This window comes from Symsagittifera roscoffensis, chromosome 2, assembly GCF_963678635.1.
Source record: "Symsagittifera roscoffensis chromosome 2, txSymRosc1.1, whole genome shotgun sequence".
Lineage (NCBI taxonomy): Eukaryota > Metazoa > Xenacoelomorpha > Acoela > Convolutidae > Symsagittifera > Symsagittifera roscoffensis.
In genome coordinates, this window is record NC_087063.1 from 25,765,157 (window position 1) to 25,789,305 (window position 24,149).

At 37.6% G+C, this 24,149-nt stretch overlaps 1 protein-coding gene across 1 annotated transcript; it reads right to left on the minus strand.

The window, feature by feature from the left end:
• Positions 1–1,964: 1,964 nt before the first annotated feature.
• LOC134839762 (poly(ADP-ribose) glycohydrolase-like) lies at positions 1,965–19,897 on the minus strand. Its single transcript, XM_063855384.1, has 7 exons — positions 19,694–19,897; positions 19,155–19,439; positions 9,391–9,618; positions 8,711–8,850; positions 4,241–4,420; positions 3,257–3,456; positions 1,965–2,500 (listed from the first exon to the last, which is right to left on the minus strand). The coding sequence occupies exons 1-7, from the start codon at positions 19,895–19,897 to the stop codon at positions 1,965–1,967; spliced, it is 1,773 nt and encodes a 590-aa protein (XP_063711454.1).
• Between the last annotated feature and the right edge of the window lie 4,252 nt (positions 19,898–24,149).

Here is a 24,149-nt window from a genome sequence, read left to right on the forward strand (position 1 = left end):
TGCTTTTGGTCCAAAATGCTAATTTTGCAAAAAAAATTAACGACTTAACTTTGCTCTATTCGTAAGGTCTAATTTACTTTCCATCTAAGCTCCTGTCACCCAATCTCATGATTTTGCGTGCTTTCTTTTAACCAGGCAATAGTTTTTGTTACTGACGTTCCTTCTCACGTGTGTGTTGAATTCTTGGTCTAAGTTCTGCTTTCTGCTAACATACATTTTTCCGATTGAAATTAAACTTCAAGCTGGACGCAGCAAAACTCTTCGTTTTTTTAGACATTAAATTGGAAAAATGTTTCAATCATATTTTTGTCTCACTAAGTTTGAAAGCGAATTAGTTTCTCTGTTTAAAATTAAACTCGACGTCTAACGCATGAAAATCAAAAATCAGTCACCAGGGCTCGGCCAGGTCTTTTAATTAAATAAAAAAACTGATTTTTTGGTTCATCCGGTTTTTTCCGTTGTAACACTCATGTAAAACCAGTAAGTAGAGGATACGCTTTTTGTTTTGATAAATTAGTTTTGCTAATATCTTTCAGTTTTTTTCAATCGCACAACGAATTATGTACAAAATTTGAGCGAACACTTTCTAAAAAAAAATTTTGCATGTAAAAAAACTAGTTTTTTTTTGTGTGAATAACGTAATCTTGGATACACAAAAATTAATTTTTTTTCCATTTTTCAGGATAAACTTTTTCAAAAACGCTCAAGACGCCTATTTGTTTTGTATGGCGTTTTTTTGTATGCTTTGGTCAAAGCACGGTTAAATAAAAATACAAATTTTAAAAAATCACCTTTGAAAGCTTTTGCCTAAAAATAATAGCTTAATACTTTTTTCACATCATTGTCTCAAGACAAAACTAAAACATATGCGTGCCGTTTCCAATGCATTGTATCCAAGACGTTTAAGCATTTGGTGACTCACTTTTGAGTAACAAGGGTTTTTGCCACTTGTGTTCGGTTACGAAGACAACCCAAAAAATTTGAGAAATAAAATTTTAAATAAATCTAATTTTATGGTTTATGGAAAAATGCTAGTCATACAGTTGCCATATTTGAAAACTCACTAATCATAGACCTTTTATGCAATTTTTTGTTCTTATGGAATTACATAAAAAGTGTATGACTGGCATTTTCCATATATGAAAATTGTATGACTAGCATTTTTTTGTAGCTAATGTGTAGGGCAACGATTGCTGGGGGCAAGTTTATCCTACTTGCAAATTGAGTTTGGCGATTTTCAAAAAAAATGTTTTCGTTAAGCAATAATAATAATGATAATAAAGAATTTAGGAATAAAATCCAAGGGTTCGCATAAAACCCAGTCGTTGCAGTGTTCATAATTTAGTTTTCAGTTATAAGTGTAAGTTTATTTTGGTCTCTACAGTTGTTGCATTCGCATAAAATGCGCCAAGTGCATGTATCTGATTCGTTGTAGCGAGTTTTGAAAAACTTCGTGTACCTTCGTAGAAGTCTGTTTTTGCATTCTGGGTCAAACAATATGTCCAACAAATAATTAAAGAGGCCCAGAATCAGTCAAAAATATATATTTCTCTTCAGAAATAACATCGTTATATAACTACTCTAGCTGCAGTATCGTGGAAAAAATGCGCCACGCAGGATTGAACATATTTTATTACCGTTAATTAACTCCTATTCATTAATTCCGTTTTTATCGTAACCGAATTAATTTTACTAGACATTAAATGTTAATGATTTCTCTGATTCCTTGCTGTAAACGACTCAATGATTTGTTTTGTTCTAGTGTTTAATGACGTCTGCAAAAATCACAATAGAGAGTGTCATTTTCCCCTTTTTAACCTTAATTTAAAATATAAAGCATGTCAATTTCATGAATTCTGGTCTACATAACAAGTATTGCATGACCTTAATTGGACTAATCCAATGATAAGTTTCAAGAAAAAAAGGGACAAATACTGTTGGAAAACGGTAGAGCTAGTTGCAAACTAAATCTGTAGGTTGTTAATCATGAATTCAGGTAGAGATACGCCCAGACCAAACTGGCAATACATCGAAATGATGTTCCAAAGATCGCTCACAGAGAAAGCTTTCTGATGCAACGCAGTTGAAATTTGAGACAAAATCTGCGTCAATGCAATGTCGTTAAATGTCAGATAAAGCATATCCCTTCCCGCATACGAAGCTGCCATCCATTGGATGAAAAACTTCAAAGTCGGGTTGCCACCGAAAGACCCGCATCCCCAATTGCCAGTAGCGACAGCTGTTGGTTTCGTCTGCGATCCTGTTGCCGAGTTACTGGTATCGGGTTTTTGGAAACCGACATAGGCTTTGTTCAACTCTCTAGTTAGTGTCGGCTCTTTGAATTGTTCGTTAGGGGGGAGATGTCCTACAGGAAGGGCGTCGATTGCTACAACCGTGACTAGTTTTCGTCCGACTGAATCGACTGCATTCGGGTCTATGTAGTCTGCGACGAATCGAAAACTGCTTCCGTAGCCCGTACATTCACTGTATCTTTCAGCACCTGAAAGCAAACAAAACAGATTTGTTGAATTTAGTGTCGAATTTAGTCGAATTTACATCAAAATTAAGAAATCTTCATATTTTAATCGAAACAAAAACGCTGCAGAAAAGAAACTTTTGACACTTCCAGGGGCGGATTTAGGGAGGGAGGGGGGGGGGGCGGACGCCCCCCCTTAGGGATTCGACCCCCTGCCGACCCAAAGGGTCCCCCCTTTGATACTTTTTCAGAAATCCATTTTTGGCCGACCGACCCTAAAATTTTTCTAAAGGTGCCTTCGGCGCCAATATATACTAACTTTGAGGGGGAGCGCGCGCCAAAAAAAACGCGAATTTTTTGTAAAACTTTTTCAAAAAGTGCCCAAAAACGGCTTTTTTGACTGTTTTTTCAAAAGTTTGCCTGCGGCGCAGAAAATTTTGCCAAAAAGGGGGCAAAACAGTGCTTGGGAGAGCTCGAAAAATCAATTTGGTCGACCTAGAAAAAAGTCGTCAAAATTTTCGAATTTTTTTAAAATTCCGCCCCCCCCCCCCCCCCCCCCTCGAGAAAATCCTAGATCCGCTCCTGGACATTTCGATATTTTTTTCAATTATTGTTGACTGATTGTTTATTTAATCTATGTACCAGAGTAAAATGATGCATGGTGATTTTTTATATTTTTTCGCTGTTAATTTTGACGGAGATCTTGTTTGCGAACATGGGAATAACAAGGGCTAAAGGTTTCAGAGACTCCTTTTTTTTTTAAATTATAACATCCCCAACCTTGAACTATAAGGCATTCGTCGGCCAGCAGCTCCGGCGTGAACATAATGCTAACGAGCAGTTCAGGGTGGGTCACGAACCTGATCTCCTCTTGGATAGCGCCGTGCCCATATACACTTCCACCCACACATTTGTTGGCGAAATCCACTTGCAACATATTGTTCTGTTTCTCAATGAACCCGTCAGACTTCACAAGACACCTAAAAACACAGCAGCAGACCATACGGTAATGTGCAATTATCACAGGACCGAATTTGTGTTTTTAGCAGGTGGACTTCTAAAAATCAATATTTGTTAGACATTTTTACGTTGACCTTTTGATTTCCCGAGCTCTCTCAAAACATTAAAAGGCCCTTTTCTGCCTGAAAAAAAAATATGCACTGAGGTAATGTGTTGCAAAAATTTTCGTAAAACAGTTTATGAGCACTTTTTGGAAATGTTTGGTCAAGCATTTTGGCGATTTTCTAAAAATTTGGTATTTGTCGGCCAAAAACCCATAAGTGCTGAAGAGGAAACCCTAGGTCTTCATGGAATCTTTTCTGTTTTACGGCCCAGACCTTTCGTTTAAATTGAGAATTGGATCAAACTGCTCTTATCTGATTGGTTGAAATTAAATTAAATACAGTGAAAGAAAATATTGATTTTTTTTTAAAATAGAAGCTCATTTAACAATTCGGTGATTTTTGCCGTATAACAGAAAAGACCCCCTTTTGTGGCAAGGAGGTTGGATTAATGAAAGAGGGGTTTGTTAGCGGGGGGAGGGGTTTGTTAGCGCAAAATCAGCGACCACATTTACCTTGCAAAAAGCTTTTAAAAAAACATAAAAGTTTAAAAATCTTTTTTATTCACTCATATCGTGGTAAGTTTGCGAAAGGTTGAGAATCATCTTTTTGTCTCATTTTCGATGTTTTTTGTTCCCAACTTCTGAGTTTTTTATCCATTCTTGCGTTGCGTTTTTTGTTGGAAACATGGTTTTTGTTTTACCTTGTGAGTTTGGTGTCCATTGTGCTCCATTCAGGAGGTGGTGCCTCCAGACGCCTCCGGTGGAACGAAACCACCTGAGATGAAGTGGCGTCAGTGCTGTCCTGACTAGTCACTCGGTCGAAGTAGTTCAAAAGGCACTTCACTTTCTCAAAGTTAGAATTATATTTACCCGGACGAATTCTGCAAAAAAGGAAAAAACGTGATTTTTTGGCCCGGTTGTTTTCTTTCTACATGCTTCGTTTTTATGTTTGAAAAGCAATTGTCAGAACTTTCGATTTTTGTTATATTGTATAAATGTATATATCAGGGGTGGATTTAGGGGGGACGCATTTCTCCATCTCAGGGATTCGACCCTCTGCCGACCCAAAGGGTCCCCCTTTGGTACTTTTTAAAAAATCGATTTTTGGCCAACCGACCTTGAAAATTTTCTAAAGCCGCTTTTGGCGCCAATATATATATTAATTTTGAAGAGGAGCGCGTGCCAAAAAACGCAAATTTTTTGTGAAAATTTTCCAAAAAGTGCCCAAAAATTTTGCCAAAACAGCGTCTTTTTAGTGCTTTAGGAGAGCTCGGAAAATCATTTTGCTTGATCGGCTCTTTTTACTCCCCCCCCCCCCCCCCCACCTCACACGAGCTTCAATATATTAGTGTAACGAGTGGTTTTACGAGGTTGAGTATGAAGACCAAATATGTTTGTCGTGGCCTTATTAGTCCGTATGTAAATTTTTGTAACAATCGGACAATGTGGTCAACAAATTTGCATGTAAAAACTTGCAGGTGGGGTGGAAAAGGAAAAAGAGCCGCTTGATCTAAAAAAGGTCGTCAAAATTATCGAAATTGTTATAAAAATTTCTATTCATTTTTTGAAAAATAAACTGTTATTTAATATGTCTAATTCACTATGAATTTCGAATGTCTAGGTTCTAGGCTTTCAATCAGATTTTATCATTGCACAACGCAAAAAAATATTAGAAAGTTAAATTTAGAAGCAAAATTTTTTTGTAAGTTCTGAAAACTTGGTCGAAACATTGTGTGCTATTGCACAGCGAGCGCGCATTGTTGTTTTTCTCTTGGATTTGTCAGATTATGTATTTGGGCTGCAATTCTGTAACCATAATTAAAACATTTTCTTTGTAATTTTTCAAAAACCAAATTGATAAATTTTTGGTGACCGAATTTTTTTTGAGTTTTGTTGATTCAAACATCTTCTTTTTGCGTTTCAAAACATTGAGAACATTTTTTGAATTTATTGCGTTGAAATTTTTTTTTATTGTTCAGCTGACTTTGGTTGGTTCTTCACTCGTTCAGTTTTCAGCAGAACTGGAGGTATTGGTTTGATATTTTTGAATATGTTGCGCTGATGTGGGATGAAATGAGTTATTTTGAAAAACTCAAAAAATGGGTTTCATCCAAAACCTTAGTTGTTTCTCTCGAGGATTTGAAAGTTCCCCAGAGTCATTTTTTTCCTACAAGTTTTAGGGCATAGCCGTTTTTGGACCTAGACTTTTCACAACCTGTTGCCTTGATTAAACCCTTGATATCGGATTCGGCTGGGTAAATTGCGAGAAAACTCAAAAAATTCAAAAAAGATGAGAAATCAAATATTTGACTTTTTCGATGGCCACAGTTTTTTTGAAATACTTAAGGCGTAACTGCTTATGCAGGGGAGCTTCATTTAACGTCTTTCATACATAAACCCAAAAATTCAGATTTAGACGGGTAGTCCTCGAGCTAGTGAAAAAACCAAAAATATAGGGCAAAAAATCGAATAAGGGCCAAAAATATAGGGCAAAAAGAAAAAAAAACTAGGCGTTTACAGGGGTGAATTTGACTTTTCGAGCATTCCTAGAGCACTATAAAGATCCAATTTTTGCTTTTAAAAAAAACAATTTGCGCGGCAGTCAATTTTTCAACAAAAAAAGGCCAAAATGCCGTTTTGGGGAGTTTTTGAAAAATTTGATCAGAAAACCGGTTTTGCTTTAACTCTTGCTCCCCTTCAAAATTAGTGTTGGTCGGCTGCAACTGAATGTCATAAAAATAGCTAAAGGAGTAACCTTTGGCTGCTGAGAGGGCGAATCCCTGAGGTTAGGCGGACGCCCCTAAGCGTATATATAGGTATGCAAGCAAAATTAAGAGCGGGCGGTTTTTTCATTGGTACCATTTTCTAGAAACCAAAAAGATAGTTTATGAGAAAAACTTTTATTTTTGAGAATCGCGAAAAAAAATGTACAACGCAAAAAATACAACGAGAATCGCGAAAATTTTTTGTTTTACGTCTCAAAAAAACAAAGTAAACAAAAAACAAATCCCATTTATTTTATAAAACCTGTTTTTATCAAGCAAGAATTTTCTCCTTTTGAATCTTCAAAACTTTTTCTTTTTTTCCAGATTTGTTTGGTTTGCAGATTCTTTTAATAATTGTGTGCTGAATCCGCAACATCTCATTTTTGCTATACCCACCAGCGGATTTATTTGACCCCTGCCGACCCAAAGGGTCCCCCCTTTGTACTATTCTTTTTTGGTCGACGGACCGAAAAATTTTCTAAAGGCGCCTCTGGCTTTTTTATATATTAAGTTTTTAGGGAGAGCGCGCGCCGAAAAAAAACGCAATTTTTTGGTCAACATTTTTATAAAAAGCGCCTAAAAATGCATTTTTGGCCTGTTTTTCTAAAAATTTTCCAGCATCGCAGAAAGTTTATGCGAAATGAGGTCTTTTTAGTGATTTAAAAGATCTCAGAAAACCAATTTTGTCGACCTAAAAAATTTTTAAAAAAATGGAAAAGGTCGACAAATTTTTCAAAATTTTCTGAAAATCCGCCCCCCTCGAGAAAATCCTAGATTCGCCCCTGGCTATGCTTATATTTTATTATTTGTTTGTGGATTCCACAAACTGTTCCGGACTCCGCAATTTTTGTTGCGGATTCTGCAAATTCTATTATTTTTGGAGCAATTTTGAGCGGTACAGTGTGTTGGCTATTATTTTGTGAAATCGAAAACTGCAAAGATAAAAAAAAGTAGTAATATTGCGGATTCCGCGACAAATCTGATTTCGGTCTCTTGCGGAACCCGCTTTTAAATCAAAAAATGCAAAGTTTGTCATCGTAATGTTTTGTTTCATGTAAAAGTTTTGTACATTCTGCTTTAAACATTTTTTTTGAAAGATGAAATCTGTTTCTTAATTAAGAACTTTTCGAGAGACCGTGGTTGCACTTTTCTGGGTTCACAGGACCGTTATTAGTTATTGTTCCGACTTTTGTAACGAAAGTAACGGAATATTTGTGCTCGGGGTGGGTTTTTTTTCTTCATACAAGTTTCGACTTTTTAACTAGCCATTTTTGACGGAATTTTTTTATATCATTCAAAAGGTATTGTCGTCTTGAGCTTAAATTTGAAAAAACATATATCACCGGTGATCAGTTTTTGCAAAGTTATGGGGTTTAAAAATTTTTATTTTGGCCAATTTGGAACAATTAACGCGCGATATATGTTGCGCCATTACTGCGTCAGCGGAGATTTAATCCAAGTTAGAAAATGTTCCAAACTGGTTGAAGGAAGCTTATTTGCCATAATTAGTTAGATACTAGGAACGAAATCTATCACTTTGTACTTTATATGGCGCGTGGAAGGATGATTTTCAAAAAAATCTCAAGTTTTCCTTACGAGGCCAAGCTGTGCACTGGATAGGCGCGCAATTTTTGTCTGTACGTTTCTGGATTCCAGAGACAAGTCTTTAAACATGTTTCAAATTGTAAATGGATTCTACTTACAAAATTTCAAATTTCATCATAGAAATTCCATGTACAAATACCTGCAATTTTGACGGCACATTAATTTTGTTGCGGACTCCGCAACGAGCGAATATAGGTAGTTGCTCCGGATTCCGCAAATGTAAGTAGATTCCGCAAATTTATGCGGATTCCGCTTGCAATTTGGGGATTCCGCGAACAATTTACGGAATCCATTTCTATTTTGCGGATTTCGCTCACAATTTGCGGACTCCACGTAGTTGCGGATTCCACGACAGCTGATGTTTCTGGAACCCACAAACTGTTCCGGAGTCCGCAAACTATTTTTTTTGCGGATTCCACAGATTTTTTTGTGGATTCCGCAAAGTTGCCTGTTTTTGGAGCAATTTTGAGCAATACAAGGTTTTAGCTACTGTCCTCGGAATCCAAAACAGCAAAGAAGATCAAAGAACAATAGCAACGTTGCGAATTCCGCAATATTTCTGTTTTTGACCTGTTGCAAAATCCTTTTACTATTCACAAAATACACAGTTTGGCCTCGTAATGTTGATTTTTTTTTCTTTTTTTTATTACATTCAATTTTTTCATGTTATTACTGCTCCATAGACCTTAAAGGGCAGTCGGAACATTCAGAGCTTAGCTTCGCCCTGATACGATCAGTTTTGTTCGTGTTTAAATCCAATTTATTCAGAGGGAAATGAAATTTTGCTGAAGATAAACTAACTCTGAATAGAAAAGATGAAACATGTGCTGATGTTTATTCAACTTTGCTGACTTGTCCTGTTTTGGGAATGTATTGAAGAACTGGTTGGCAAGTAGACATGCTATCTGTCGCTTCGACATCGTCATCGACATGTTCGAGTTCTGTATGCCACAATTGGGTATCAATTACACTTAGGACTCTGTTTCAAAATTGAGTGTTTTTGTAACTTTACACTGGTTGTACTCTAGAGTAAAAACGAAATTGTATAACTTTAAATAGCAATGGAATATCTTTAAACAATTGACCTCTGTGAAATCCTCTTTGATTCGCAAAAACCAGAATTCTTCTATGATTTTAAATGCGACCTTCAGTTGATGGATGTTAAAACTATAGGAGCCATTATAGCACTGTCTATAATTGATAAAGTGGCAAAGAGACAGCACATGATTGCACAGTTACCTTGAGGATAAATCGTCGTAAGAAGAAACGATATGAACTAATTTAAAAGATTTCTACCTTGTCTTGCGAGAGAAGGCGGTAGGGAAGGCGTAAAGAAAGAAGGGTGAGAAATGAAAGGGAAGGAAGAGGACGAACTTGACATTGACTTCAATGTGATCTTAAAAATTTGAACTTGAGATTGACTTCAACGTGATCTTAAATGATCATTGATGGTTTGCCAAAATTGCTAGTGTAAATGATGCCGGTTGGAGCCATGGCATTGGCTGGGTTATCAATTGAGGCAACTCCAGCGCCAATTGCTGCAGTTTAGGCAGAATCACAGACATGAATTTGTTGCTGACTTGTGGCTGGAGGTATTTAGTGAAGAAGTATTTTATATACTTTCCCATCATGTTCAAGAATCCTGGCGAGTATACCTCTATAGCTGTTATGACGTCATCGATTGTCATCATCGGCTGAGACAACTGCGCCTGAAAACTTTTGATAGTCATCATCGGTATGTTCATTAACAACAATCAAAATCCGATTTGGAAAATGTGCTGCTTTTTTGAACTGTCCTTGTTCCCTTCTATGGTTAAAGTCGTATACATTCAAAAGTAGAACTTCACAGGATAGAAGAAAAAGGAAAATGAAAACTGCCAATTCATTTGAATTGATGAAGCTTTCAAACGAAATTTTTAGACCAAATGTTCAAACTATAATGCTTTTGCTGTGTTATTAGATTTTTTTCGAACTAACAGCAACCCTTTGGCGTCAATTAATTAAATGACCAAAGGAGCCATAAAATCAAATTCATTCGGCTTTTTCTCAGGCTATTTTCAAGATCAAATTTTTTACCGTGAATTTCTTTTAGTTGTAGATAAAACTGGAACAAAGTTTTAAAATTTTTTAAATTTTATCATTTGAAGTTTAAATTATACAAGTTTTATTTCCCATCACTGTATCGTCGAAGTTCCGTCTCTCTGTCGGGTTGATACTAAACTGGGTTTCAAAAGTATATATGAGAATCAATATATATCGGGTATTTTCTGTCTCTGAATTAACAGACAATTAACACACTTTTCGCATTTTTCGGTATAAATTTCAATCTATAATTTCGATAATCCAACATCGTTCTTACAGCACCGTTATTCAAAAGCGCTTTTATTTTCTGTTAATTCCGAGACAAAAATTACCCGATATTTTGTTTGTCAAATATACTTTTGAAGCCCAGTTTTAAATCAACCCGATACAGCGTGAGGCAGCACAGCGTAAGACAGCACATTTTTTTGGTGCCGCGACCCGAAATCGAACCGAGGACCTTTAGATCTTCATCCTAACGCTCTTTCAACTGAGCTATCGCGGTTCTTTGCCACTGCAACATAACCCCCGCAGTTTGCTGCGATTGCGTAAGCTTGTGCTCGGTCATAGTGCTTTCGGTGGTCGAAACGTTCATCAAGTGTTAGCAACAAAAAACTAACAGACTGCTCATCCAAGATAGAAGGGTTAGGCGTTAAGGCTTCCAATTTAGTTGAATCAGGACCAACAGGCGTTACTGAACAGGCATTTGGCGATTGCTCCACTAAACAAAACGTGGTCGAGAATATCTGTTAACTTGCGGGTTCCGATGGTTGCGTAGAAAACGCCGTTGCAACTGCGCACAACGTTTCTCGAGAGCCATGCGGCGGGCGGCGCGCCAGGAGAATTGTATTCTCAATTAATCCCTATATGATCTAACAATGTGGGAGTCTGTCTGCTCCAACTTTGTACGCTAAGTAGAAGTTCCTTCTCAGCTCCAACGAAATTGGTACCATTTTCTGACTACACATCCGAAAGTAGCACTTTATCTTTCGCAATTGAAAGTTCGGCTGGACCGGTTTTTTAAGCGGTAGGCCCGTGGAAGTGCTTGTTTTTTGACAAAAACGTCAACATAAAGCAAACATATCGTTGCAATTTCGTTCAACTACTATACTTCTCCCAAACAAATACGGGCTCTGACTGCTTCGAATCACTCGTGAGAGCATGTGTCGAAATTTCTATGGTGTCGTCCACAGATTTTTCTGAGAGAAATTTATTAACAACATCCATGTTTGGTTTGAAAGGCCACTCATTGCCTAAGAGGAAGCTTGGACCCTGACCCAACTGCTTTCTTTAAGGCATTCCGCCGACATTCCGCTTGTCCCCGTGTCTGCGGGGTTTTCTCCATTATTCACTTGGAATCATTGATCCTCAGTGGTGCGTTCTTTTGTTTCACAGCACGGTTTGCGGCGGTAATTTATCGAAGGAGTGAAGCCTTTGTAGCCTCGTGGTGCTATCGGTCCACAAAAAAGCGCGGGTTAATTCGATTGAAATCGCCCAGAATATATCTTCCTTCAACCTAGATGCCAGCAAGGCTGCCTGCAATTCCAGCCTCGAAATGGACAAAACCTTCATTGGTTCTACCATTGCTTTACCGAAAACGAATGCAGTTTCAGTTTTTTGAGTCTCAGTAATCCGGGCGCGAAGAATTACATCGATCAAACGGATTACTGAAGTAGCATCGGGGAATGACTGTTTCTCCTAAGATAAACAGGTTTGAATGCGAATCAATGAACTGCTTCCGGAGCTCATCTCATTGTTGCCCAGTTACGCGCCAAATGTCTCTAAGAAGCAGGCGTGTCCTTTCCAGGTAGGGCGACAACAAACCAATAGGGTCGAAGACCGATGAAACAAAACTGAGAGCAATTTTTGCGCTCGGTTAACTCCAGCAAGAGGGACACTTCATTACAACGACTATCAACTAAAGGGTCACTTCCACTGTTCCCCTTTATCCCTAATACATGAGAATTCAAATAGTCATTACCACTCGCAATTTCCTTTTACTTTCGGATTGAAGGGTTCAAATTATCCCCATTTGCAGGAACATTACTAACAAACTTGGTGAGACAGAATCGTCCCACTATAAGACGATTCACCAGATCCTTGCTTACTCTCATTGCATCATTGTGATTTTCGAATGATTTCAAGTAGTCTTCCATGTAGAACCTAGTAATTACTGCTCTAAATGCTTCAGGAAAAGTTTCAACGTTGTCCCTGGCGGTTTGCTCAAGTAAGAAGTTCGCACACTTCGGGGAGTCCTGAGCGCCAAATTTATCTCGGGTATACTGGAGAACTTTCACATCCGATGTGTTATCCTCGCGCCAGAAAAAACGCAAAGAAGGTTGATCACAAGGCGGTATCCCAACCTGGAAGATCAGATACCATCTCCGCGGAGACGGCAAGCTGATGTTCGCGGAAGCGCATTAACACATGAAACAAACTTTGTAATAAATCAGGTCCAACCAGCAAAGATTTGCTTAAAGATTGGGCATGAAATTTTGACGTGCCAATTAAATGCCGGCGACATTTGCCTGGCTTGTTTGGGCTGAGGACAAGAATATGGGTAATACCATTAACGCGCGGAGCGGAACTGCAAATCATGCGCTTCAACAGGAGTTACATAACCTTTATCGAGGTCCTCTTTGATTCTCTCAGTGTATTTATTTTTTAAACCACTATCTTTGTCGAGCGGTTTTTCAAGCATCTTGAACTATGCCAGAGGTGAGTAGTAATTTTTTTGTAAAGAACTGGTCTCATCGGCCCATAACATTCCTAATCAATCCAGTTTACCATCATAATTTGTTGTTAATTCAAGAAAATTATGCGCTCGCTGATCGGCTGTAGAACGAGCATCAGCTTGCTTGTATATACCATAGGTTTCTAACTGACTATTAAGTTTCACGTCTTTGGCATTGAACTTGAAACAGTTTGACAATAACCCAGACGATGAAGGGAGTAGGCCACTCTTACCCATCCTACCGGGAAACAAACAGCCATTGGAGTTTTCCTATCTGCATCATGAATTTAACCGAGCGGGCGTATGTGGCGATAAAAGTCCTTACCAATTAGCATTTCAATGTCCTATTAACTATACCGAAGTGGCTTTCCAGGTATGGATACTTTTCTTGAAGGGCCGGAATATCACCCTTTTTAGACCCAACATTAAATTCATTCTTTACGTAAGCGGATTCATTGAAGGTATAATCGGTGTTTTTATTTCAGCGCATAGTGTGAACTCGACTGACTCATTCAAAATAATATCCGTTGAATTGAAACTATTTAGGGTGATATCATTCTTTATACCTGACAAGTTCAGACGGCGGGCCAAGCTTGCGGAAAACTTGGAGTGGTTGCTCGGAGTCACACAAAATGAGGGCGTTATCGGTTTTTGACTTGGATAAAACACTGAGCTGATTAACCTGGAGAAAACCTTTAGCGCCCTGCACGGTTGCAGAACAAGACGACGTTGGTTTATCCACCGGAGCTTTTGCAGTAAAAGACTTGTTTTCTTCCTTTCGAGGAGGATGAATGCGGTCTGCACCAGGCAAGAGAAAATTGTGTGTGCATTTGCACTCAGGTTCAGAGCATTTCCAAGCCTTCGGACAATTACGGAACATGTGGTATGCTTGGAGACAGGAAAAACAGAGTTTTATCCGCGGAAAAAGTGGCACTTTGAGTAGGGTTTTTTTCCTTGGAAACCTTGCGTCCCCATAACGGATATTGCCAGCGCACTGCGGGAAGCAAATATATTCAACCTTGTTCGGCTTAGCACTGCATATTAAATTTCGGGTGCTAGTTTTTGTCTTGAAGCGTTCCTCGGTTTTTGATTTACCAGAAAAGTTTTCATATGCATATGCGTTTCGGCCTTTTCTTTCAAACACTCGTTGAAGTCAAAAAGATTAGGTAAATACTAATTGCGCTTGACCGTGTAGGACGACCAAGACTCCTTCACGTTCGGAGGCAAATTACATATAACTTCGTTCAAGATGGCGGTTCCTTTCATATCTTCCTCATGTGCCAACCATCGAAACACACCAACGAGACTTGAAATAACACAAGCAAAATTAATAATGCTTTCCGAATTGTGCATTTTCATTGGTCGAACGCTGTTAAGATTTCCGAGGTGGGCTCTCCTGACGCTTTGAGGTTGCCCAAACTTTTGTTCAAGGAGTGCCTAGTGCATACCTGTAAATTCGACCTGAATACTCGAAGTCCTCTATGGCCAATTTACTTTTCCTAGTTAGCAATGTTTTAGGGTACGTCCGTTTGACGTCATCCAAAAAAATTGATTGTTGACAAACGGCACTCCAAAACTTACCCATCAATTCATGCCATTCCAATGGATTACCATCATACTTGGACAGTTTCCATTCCGGTAGTGGATCCTTTCTGTTTTATGTCAACGAAAAGCAACAGCTAAGTCTCGAAAGGATTTCGATTGCGATGGCGGGTTGAAATAATTTGAGACAGGATGCTATACGCACGATGCGGCCGGATTCGAAAAGTGCGGCTGATGAACGGATGAGCAAGGAATGTCCGACGCAATTGGTGACTGCAAGGGTACTTGCTCGTGTGGTAGAGTGGAACAGTAAATTACTCCAGCGCTATTGTTGGGGAACGTTACCAGTTTTGCAGAGGCCACAGGTGTTACTAACTCAATTACGTGCGATAGCTCATTCAAAGCCAAAGGGATGCAAACTGCGGGGGGTTGGTGTTGCTGCTGCAGGGAACTACGATGCGAGGTTCGAACAGTAAATTACTCCAACGCTATTGTTGGGGAACGTTACCATTTTTGCGGAGGCCACAGGTGTTACTACCTCAATTACGCGCGATGACTCATTCAAAGCCAAAGGGATGCAAACTGCGGGGGGTTGGTGTTGCCGCTGCAGGGAACTACGATGCGAGGTTCGGGGTTCAGAACTGACTGAATTAGGCGGGATTACCTACAAGCGGTACTGCCGAAATAAGTGCAATATCAGGAGGTAAATTTCTTAGGAAGGTGATGGAAGATTTTCAAAATTAGCAGATGTGGCAGGCTCAGCACTAACCGAACGATTTGCATCTGAAAACCGCTGTGGTTGTGTTACATACTAAGTTTTAAGTTTGACTAATATTCGTCGATATTTTGCCGAGTATTAGTGCCGGCAGCAATATGCGTAAGAGATTTAAGAATCAAGGGAGTTACTTCATCGTAGAAGAGAAGCCACCTAATTGGTCGTTACACACTGCAATTTCGGCACATTTTGCACGCAAGTTTCTGTGCGCTTGTCTGCTGTTTCCCTATGAGAGCTTACCGAGCTAGAAAACAAATCAACAACGTCGGAGTCTTCCTCCAATTCATTTTCACCGATTTTAGCTTCAACATTTTTCCAAACTCCTCGCTGATTTGTACTTCTTTCAACCTTTGCCTGATTTATAGTAAGTGTATTGATCCTTAATTTTGTCTCTCGTTCTTTTCTTTTCTTAATTTAGCTCTCAACGACTCTTTTTGTCGTTGACTGGAAGTCATTGAGACTGTTTTAGTCTGACCTGAAACCCTAAACCGCTGTGAATTTTGAGATTTTTCGGAACCTTTCGAGGAAGTCACCTCCCCCAAAGGCATTGAAATGGACCTCATTTATTCCGCAGACCCTTCATAGTTCCTAGCTTTCTGAATTAACTTCTCTGTCTTTTTCTCACCAGGTCAAGGCACTGTTCCAATTCCTTGCCAATCATATCTCTATTAGTAGTTTTCTCTTTTGACTTATGTCATCATTTTTCAAAAAAGTCTTTTCCAGAAAAACATTTGCGTTTCTGATGTGGTTCCCTGCACTCATTTCTCAATTTTGTTCTCTATGGCTTCTTGAATGTCTTCATGAACATTGAGGAACTCAAATACCAAACTGCACGGAGGCTCAAGATTCTTTTGGACTTTCCGGCTTAAGTCTTGATCAATTTTGACAAATTGTAACGATGTGCTTTTATAATTAAAGAGAGGGACGTATCAAACCTGAATTCAAAACAAAAACAAACGAAACGACATTGAGGCACTGTAAGATGAGTGCAACAATTTATACGACCGCTTCAAGACCAAGCTTTTGAGCTAAAGACTAATATACATCGGCTAGTTGCTCTTGAGATGTCACTCAGATGAAAGTGCGTTGCTTAAAGAGCGCCTGTTGCTTCTTCTTCAATTTCTTTTTCCTTTTAGTCTTAGCAACAAATGTTTTGAGGTTTTTGCCGTATCTGCGAATGACCAGGAAAATTTTGATCTCTAATTTATTGGACTGATGTAATGCCAACTACTGTTTGCGCAAACAGTAATTCTTAACTTTACGTTTCGATATCATCTGATCGACTCTACTGATGGTTAGAATAGCTGATTTCTCTAATTTCTGAAACATTCTCTTAGTTCTTTTGCGTTGACAATAGACGAGGACACTAATTTTTGTGTCATACGGTTTTAGGACTGCTACAAATTTATCGTTGGGCAAAGGGCTGAAGTTATTGCTGCGATGCCTACTAACTGAGTTATTTATGATATCGTGCCAAATCTCGATGCTCTAGTAAAGTCATAAAAATGATTCAAAGTGGTGTTGCATAGTTTTACAGGGTTAACAGCGTTCGGGTAAAAACATAGACCGGGCTAGGCTTTCTAGAGCGTGATTCAAAGAGCTTGCAACGATAAAAAACATTAAAGGTTTTACATAAAAAAAACACAAACGCGGCTGGTAAACTAACTCCACAAAAGCTTTTGGGTAGATTGGGGGCGCCGTATACACTGGGTCAAAGTTTCATTAACCATTCGGAGTAAACCTGAGGTCGCCGGAGCTATAGCCAAGTAATACGACTGGTTTTTTTTGTTTTAATTGAAATAGATTTGACTGAAATTTTCAAGCATTCTGGTCGAGGGCGTAAGGTTTTGTTACAAAGTCTGTTTTTCACTTTATTGTCCTTTTTTGCAATTTTTTGATGACAGGACGTTTACCAGGTTCAAACAATCTGGGTCCAAAGTTTCATATAAGACTATAACACTCGTTTTATACTAGGGTCCAACTTTTTGGTGAAAAGTTTTGCGAAAAAATTTATAAAATCATAAATTAGCACATGGAAAAATGATAGATAGTTCAAAGTTTTGCGACGTTGTGGCTTAGTTTGTCTTACAGTTTTCTGTAGTTTTTTTCTAACGACCGCAGATGGCTGGCCTCTTTGTCAGGAGTCTGTCTGTCAACATTTTCTGTAATTCACACAGTTGCCTTCTGGTGTGGCTTGCAACGGTCAAACTCGACAACTTCACCCGCTCTCGAGACCCTTCAGAAAGGCCTCCGTTCCAGGGGGAATTGCAGACTTCTATTGACCTTTGTCACGCCCTACTTCTCCCGATTGCTAAGGGTGATTGGTTGTTAAATATTTGTCTCAGATGGCTCAAAATGATTACGGACGCGGAGAAAGCGTGGAGGAATGAATTGCTGTTGTGCAGGTACAATATAACTGTTAACTGTCGCGTACAGAAGTTTTCAAACTTCTCCTCTCAGACTATTTGTTCTTAGTTGTATTTGTGTTTTCCACAGTCCCACTATACTACTTCCTCCTTGAATCAGAGGGCGATTTCCTTAGCTGCCTTGTCTGCGGAGTTACTACCGTGAATGATGTTGTGCTGTTTAGTTGAACTCAATTCGTTGATTTGAATTATCTGATCGAATTCTTTTCCGGGTCGCGGCACCAAAATATGCTGCCTCACGCTGTGTCGGATTTATATAAAATTGGTCTTCAAAAATGTATTCAACAATCAATACATCAGGTAATTTCCGTCTCTGAGTTAACAGAAAATAACCACACTTTCCTTTTTTTGGTATAACTACAACCTATAGTTTGGATAATCCAACAGCGTTTTTACAGCATTGATATTCGAAAGTGTGTGTGTTCGCTCCAATTTGGCAAAACACGGTTAACAGACAAAAACGTGTCAACCAAGGTCTGCCATGGCCGTTTTATGAACTAGTTAATTAGCTAAATATAACAGAAATGGTTTTCCGGGAGTTCGAAGTCGGTTACTGAGCGTAGATTTATGAGCATGTTCGGCGCAGAGTTTCGAAAGGAAATGTCTGAGGCGAGATTTGAACCTGCTCCGAGCCCGCCGGGAGGCACTGTGTTTACGCTCGGTTTCTGTGCTTGTATGCAACTATCGTTCAAACTGGTTTATACGCAACAATACTTCAAATTTTTTTATGCATTTGTTCTTATTTAATTATTTGCTCAGCAACATTCTAGTTGAAGATAAAACTGAAAAAAAGTTTGAAAATCTTGTTAACTTTATCACTTGAAATTTAAAATATGCATTTTTCATGTCCCAGCCCTGCATAAATCAAATATACATCACATAATGTTTTTTCTGCGTTATAACGTGCGTAATCAATGATGATTTTTGGCAAACTTTTTAGTTACTAATGCGTTTAGTGTCGTATGATATCAGTCACATGACCTTTTTATAAGGTGAGTTCATCAAAAAGAAAGATAATTCACAGGATCTCAAGTGATGTTATATATAAGACTAGTTGTCAGCCTTGACTCGGTCTTCAGATAAGACTTCAAAACGAAATTTTTCTGTCCTGATAAAATCTGGCATGAGTACAATTGTACAATAATCTTGATATTTTGCGCAAACATACAACAAAATAAATATACAGAGTTATTTTGTCCTCAACTTCTAGCCTTTAATTTTTTGGCTCTTTTTCCTCCCCCCCCCCCCCCAAACATTAATTTTTTGGTCTAACGAGTAGTTTTACAAGATTAATTATGAAGACCAAATATGTTTGTCATGGCCTAATTAATGTTTTCATGACAATCGGACAATGTGAAAACAATAACTTCAAATATAAATATTTGCAGGTGGGGGGGGGGGGGGGGGGAAAGGAAAAAGAGCCTATTTTTTTAGAGGTTCAACATTCAACACTCGGAAGTTTCTTTTTAAATAATTTTTTGAAATGAACTTGCCAGCGCTAAGTTAGTTTATATATGTGAAGGGAATTATGATTTAATTTTTGAGCACTTTCAAAAATGACCCGTAGAGAAGAAAGCTCATTTTGTTTGCAAATGTTTCAACTCTTTTTTGCAACTTATAGGTTGCATAAAGAAGAATTGGTTTTTTTGGTGAGCAAAAAAAAACTATTTTGAGCAAAGGTGGACCTACTTTGACAACATCCCAATGCCTGTAATTCTGAAAGGTCACAGATGACAGACACGGCAATTTGACATGACCTGGGAACCACTGGTCTATAAACTGTTCAGGAGAAGCTACTGCTATTCCTTGTTCTAATGCATTCACATCTATCAATGTCGTATGCAGTGGTGCATTCCAGAAGTCTTTCGGTGTCTCTTCTGGGCAAACGTAGAGATACCCGGAAGAAGATGAAGAAGAAGATACACTGGTGTAAATAAAAAATGGAGTTGAGCTCTTTATCCTCTCTCGCTGCACCTTCCAATTACAGTTCTTTCCGATAAAAGTTGGTTTTTTTTATGCTTGTAATGGGACCATATTGGGAAATGGAAAATAAGATTTCACTTCGAGACCCGGAATGTGTTCAATGCTTAAAAAATCAACCAATCTTCGGATCAATTTTGCTTAAATTTGCAATATTACAAATTTTGAACCCAAAATTACACTTCAAACCAAATAAAAGAATAGAAAGAGAGATGAAGGAAAAGGAGCCTTGAGCTGTTGCCAGAAACCCGAGATCCATTGGCCGCGTGAGAGCTCGTTGGCGGCGGAACTGCTGCTGCCACTGCCCCTGCTCCTGACCCAACTTCGAAATCATATGAAACCCACTCCTGGGGTTCAGATCCGCCTGTGTACTCGCTCGTAGTTAAATAGGGGTCGTCTAAGGCTTGGGAGACGCTAAAAAAGTCTTTTGTGTAGTGACACTTGATAGTCATCCGTATCGGCTGGCCGTTTGTCGGATCTCGGATACAACTAATCCCATTTCCATATTTGGCTGTCACGAAAGCACCCAATGCAGGTCGCTCTTGGAAGCTTTCAATCTGGGTAGCTCTTTCCCGTTAGAGCTTTCAAAAACTATTTAAAAAACATTTTCAACTTTTCTAAACTGTTGGCCAAACGGATGTTTCGAGCAGTTCTTTTACTCCCCCCCCCCCCCACTTGCAAATCTTCATATATCATATTTCTTGAATCTTTTCTATACCCCTCCCCCAGGGTTTAATTTCATTTTTGAAAAAGTTCTTTAACGTTGCCATTAAGCAATAAAACTGGTTTAATTTCATTTTTGAAAAAGTTCTTTAACGTTGCCATTAAGCAATAAAACTTCGTATGTTGAGCAAACTGACAACTGTGAACAGAATCGTTCTTCACACTTCACATCGTAGCATCCAGCATTTAGCCGTGATAATAAAACATATCATAACTATAAATATCGATATTTCGAAAAATCAAAGATGGGGTTGGGGTGCAAAAGTTTTTTTTCTGTTCACATCGTTCGATTGGGCTCTTTTCCGCCCTCCTCCCCCCTTTCAAATTTTCTATTTTCGTAGTTGTCTTACGTGTTTTTACGGCTAAACGCGTGATGTTAAGGAGTCAGCGTGAACATGAGAACAAATTTTTTCAATACTTTCTTCATCCAAATTGCCGCGTGAACAAAGTTTGAACAGCTTTGTTTTTTAATTTTACAAAGGTGGTAAGGAGAGAGGAGAGAGGAGCCGACAAACATATTTAGTCTCCATACATAACCTTGTAAAATCCCTCCATACACCGAGAAAGAGTCTCCTGAACTCCCTTGGAATACTTAACACCCTAATGAGCCAAAACTGCGGCTCTTTTTCCTCCTCCCCCCCTCCCCCACCTCCCACGACCATCAATTTTATGGTGTAACGAGTGGTTTCAAAAGGTTAAATATGAAGACCAAATGTGTTTGGCACATCCTAATTAGTCCGCATGTCAATTTTCATAATGATCGGACAATGTGAACAGTAACTTTACTAGTAAAAAATTGCAGGTGGGGGGAGGGGAAGGAAAAAGAGCCAAAACTGCTAGCAATGCAGGCAATTTTTGGACAAAGAGGAGGCCAAAAATAAATGCTTCCACCACTTTTTCCTTCTCTCCTTACCTCGCATGGGCATCAATTTTATTGTGTAACAAGGAATTTTAAAAGGTTGAGCATGAAAACTTACTTTAGTTTTCGGCTCTTTTCCACTCCCCCCACATTTCGAAAATTCTTTTTTTTTAAGTTGTCTTACGTGTTATTATGGCTGAATGGGTGATGTTAGAATGTAAAGTATGAAGATCAAATGTCTTTGCAATAGTTATTTTGTTCTATATGCAAAATTTCTTTTCAAAATCAGTGTTTTAAATCTGAAAATCAAATTTGTGAGGGTGGGTTGAGACACCGCCTATTTTTTGTGACGTGAATAAACTGCATGTCAATTTTTATTTTTGACGTTAATCAGGCAATGTGAACAACCATTTTAGTTGTAAAAATGAGCAGATAGGGTTAAAAGAAGAAAAAAAAGATACTCCAACTCGTCTCCTGTTTTTGTTAAGACTATTCTTACTTTTTCTCTCACCTCGCATAATCATAAATTGTCTATGCCTTTTTTTCCTTCACTTTCGAATTTGTTTAAAGTTTTTTTTCGCGTTTTCTGAACTTTATAAAACTAGCATGACGAACACTTTTGTTGTGCATTGAAAACTTTTTAGCAAACTCAATACGCCGTAAATTCGATTGTTCAGGTCATGTTGTGGGTCTTTCTCACTATCTGAATCTGCCTTGCTACAAAAAAGATATCTTTTCCATTTCCCCCCACATTCGAGTTTTAATTTTGACAAAAGATTTCGAAAAATTCAGCAATTTCGACTTTAAATTACAATCTTATTTCACTCACAGGATATGAAGAGCTGGTTGTTCCAAAAGGGTCGATCCACCTCCGACTGATATGAAATGTATCTTAACTGCATAAAAACAATTGTAATATTGATGATGAGGTATTAGCTCTGTTTGTAGGAGTGACCTCATGGTCTGCGGATATTGAGACACTTTTTGAGTTCACTTAATTATCATGCAAAGAATTATTTATATCATTACCCGCACTGACAAAAAAGGATTAGGATCGATTTTAGTATGAAAAAATTACGTTGATTAAATTTAGATCGATTTTAGTATTAAAAAAGTACGAAGATTAAATAAAAAAGATGAAGATTGATCTGGATTGATTTAAAGTCGATTTAAATTGTTCTTAAATCCCAGCTAAAAAAATTGATCGAAATTGATTTTAAATCAACTTAAATGCATTTTTTTCAGTCTGAATGTGTTTTTAATTTAAGGGGATTAAAACGGATTAAAATCGATTTAAATCGATTTTTTTCATTCGAGATTTATCAGTTTCGATTTTTTTTGCATTTAATACTACCTATCAATTTTCATTTTACATCCATAGCGTATTGTAGCATAAAAAAGACCAAACGAAAAGACCAAAATATCGATAAAATTCTATATTTTTTTTGCATATTTGAGTTCAAAAACTGATCTACAATAATCTTTTTCTTGATTCGTTTCATCCGAAATTTTAACCGAATTATGATTTATCTTCAAAATTTTCTATGATTTAATTGCATATTAATGAGATCAAATTTAATTTTTTTTTGACCCTTTTCTCGTATGTTACATAGGATTTAAAATAATTTTCTATAACTACATTGCCTATTTTCGAGCTTAAAATCTGATTTATGTGGATAATTTTATTGAACTTTATAACATATGGCACGAGTTTTTATATTTAAAAAATCGAGAATAAAAAAATCCAACAATTTCTTAAAGGGTGTTTTGTTCGCCTTGTTAGCAAAAAAAAATGATTTTAGTGGGTCTGAAAACCCATCCAAATCGATTTAAATCGATTTTTTAGACACTTCAATTGATTTAAAATTTTCAAAAAGATCGATTTAAATCGGTTTAAAACGGATTTAAATGAGTTTCGGATGGATTTTATTGAGTCGGAAAATCCATCCAAATCGATTTAAATTGATTTTTTAGACACTTAAATCGATTTAAAATTTCCAAAAAAATCGATTTAAATCGATTTTAAATCCATTTAAGTTCGTAAAATGTACATTGTAATTCGATTTGGATCAATTTAAAATCGATTTAAAGTCAATTTAAATTGATCCGAAACCATTTTTGTCAGTGCTGGTAGGTTTGCCCTAACACGTTCAATGACCCAAAACACCAAGGTTTGCATGGATTTGGTTTTGATCGGAACGGTAAAAATCACGTAGAGTTTATTCTTCGAAGCTAGCGAATCCTGATAGGGCTATGTTTTATTTTTCATTGTAATGTACATTACGGGCGAATATTAAAACGGACAAATAATCCATTCTGAGCAGAATTTTTTCAGTTTCTTACATGATATTATCACGTTTTTTTTTTTTCATTTAACATATAAGTTGAAGAAAAAAATTGGAAGTTTGAAAAGTTGCTAGAGAAGAAATTTGAAAGCTTGAAAAGTTGGGGAAAAAACAAGGATAACAAGAAAACTACGGCCCCCAGACTATGATTTACTTTTAAAAGTAATCGGTATCTATGATTCGCTGGGGGTAGAGGGCAATGGGAAAGACCCACAAAGATATTTTCAATACCCTTATAAGCCATCATAGCAAATTTTTTTTTAATAATTGGATAGCGTGAACATAAGATTACAAGTAAAGTTTTGTGTGAGGTCAAGGGAAGGTTATTTTTGTCAATTTTCCCCAATTTTTCAAGTTTTTTTCAAATGATTTTTGGTGTTATAGATGATAAAAGTTGAATTCGCAATGTTATAACGCAAAGCATCAAAAATGACTTATTCGTTCGGGTTAATTTGTTTTCTTTGTTACAGTTTTTAAAAATGAATTTCATAGGTTGATGCTAGAAAAGTGCCTTTGATTTTTAAAATTTTTTTCTTGCAGACTAATAAAGCTATGGCGAACATATTTAATAACCATATTTTGGCTCGAGAAATCGCTCGTTACATCAAAAAAGAGCCTTTTGCACTATCTGGAATTAAATAAGCAACTAATATGTCAGCATAACACGAACATGACACGTTTGAGCTAAAAATTTAGTCAGAAGCAAATTGATTTGCAATTGAGTTTCTCATTATTTAAAAGTGTGAAACATAATTGATTTATCGGTTTTTATTCTTG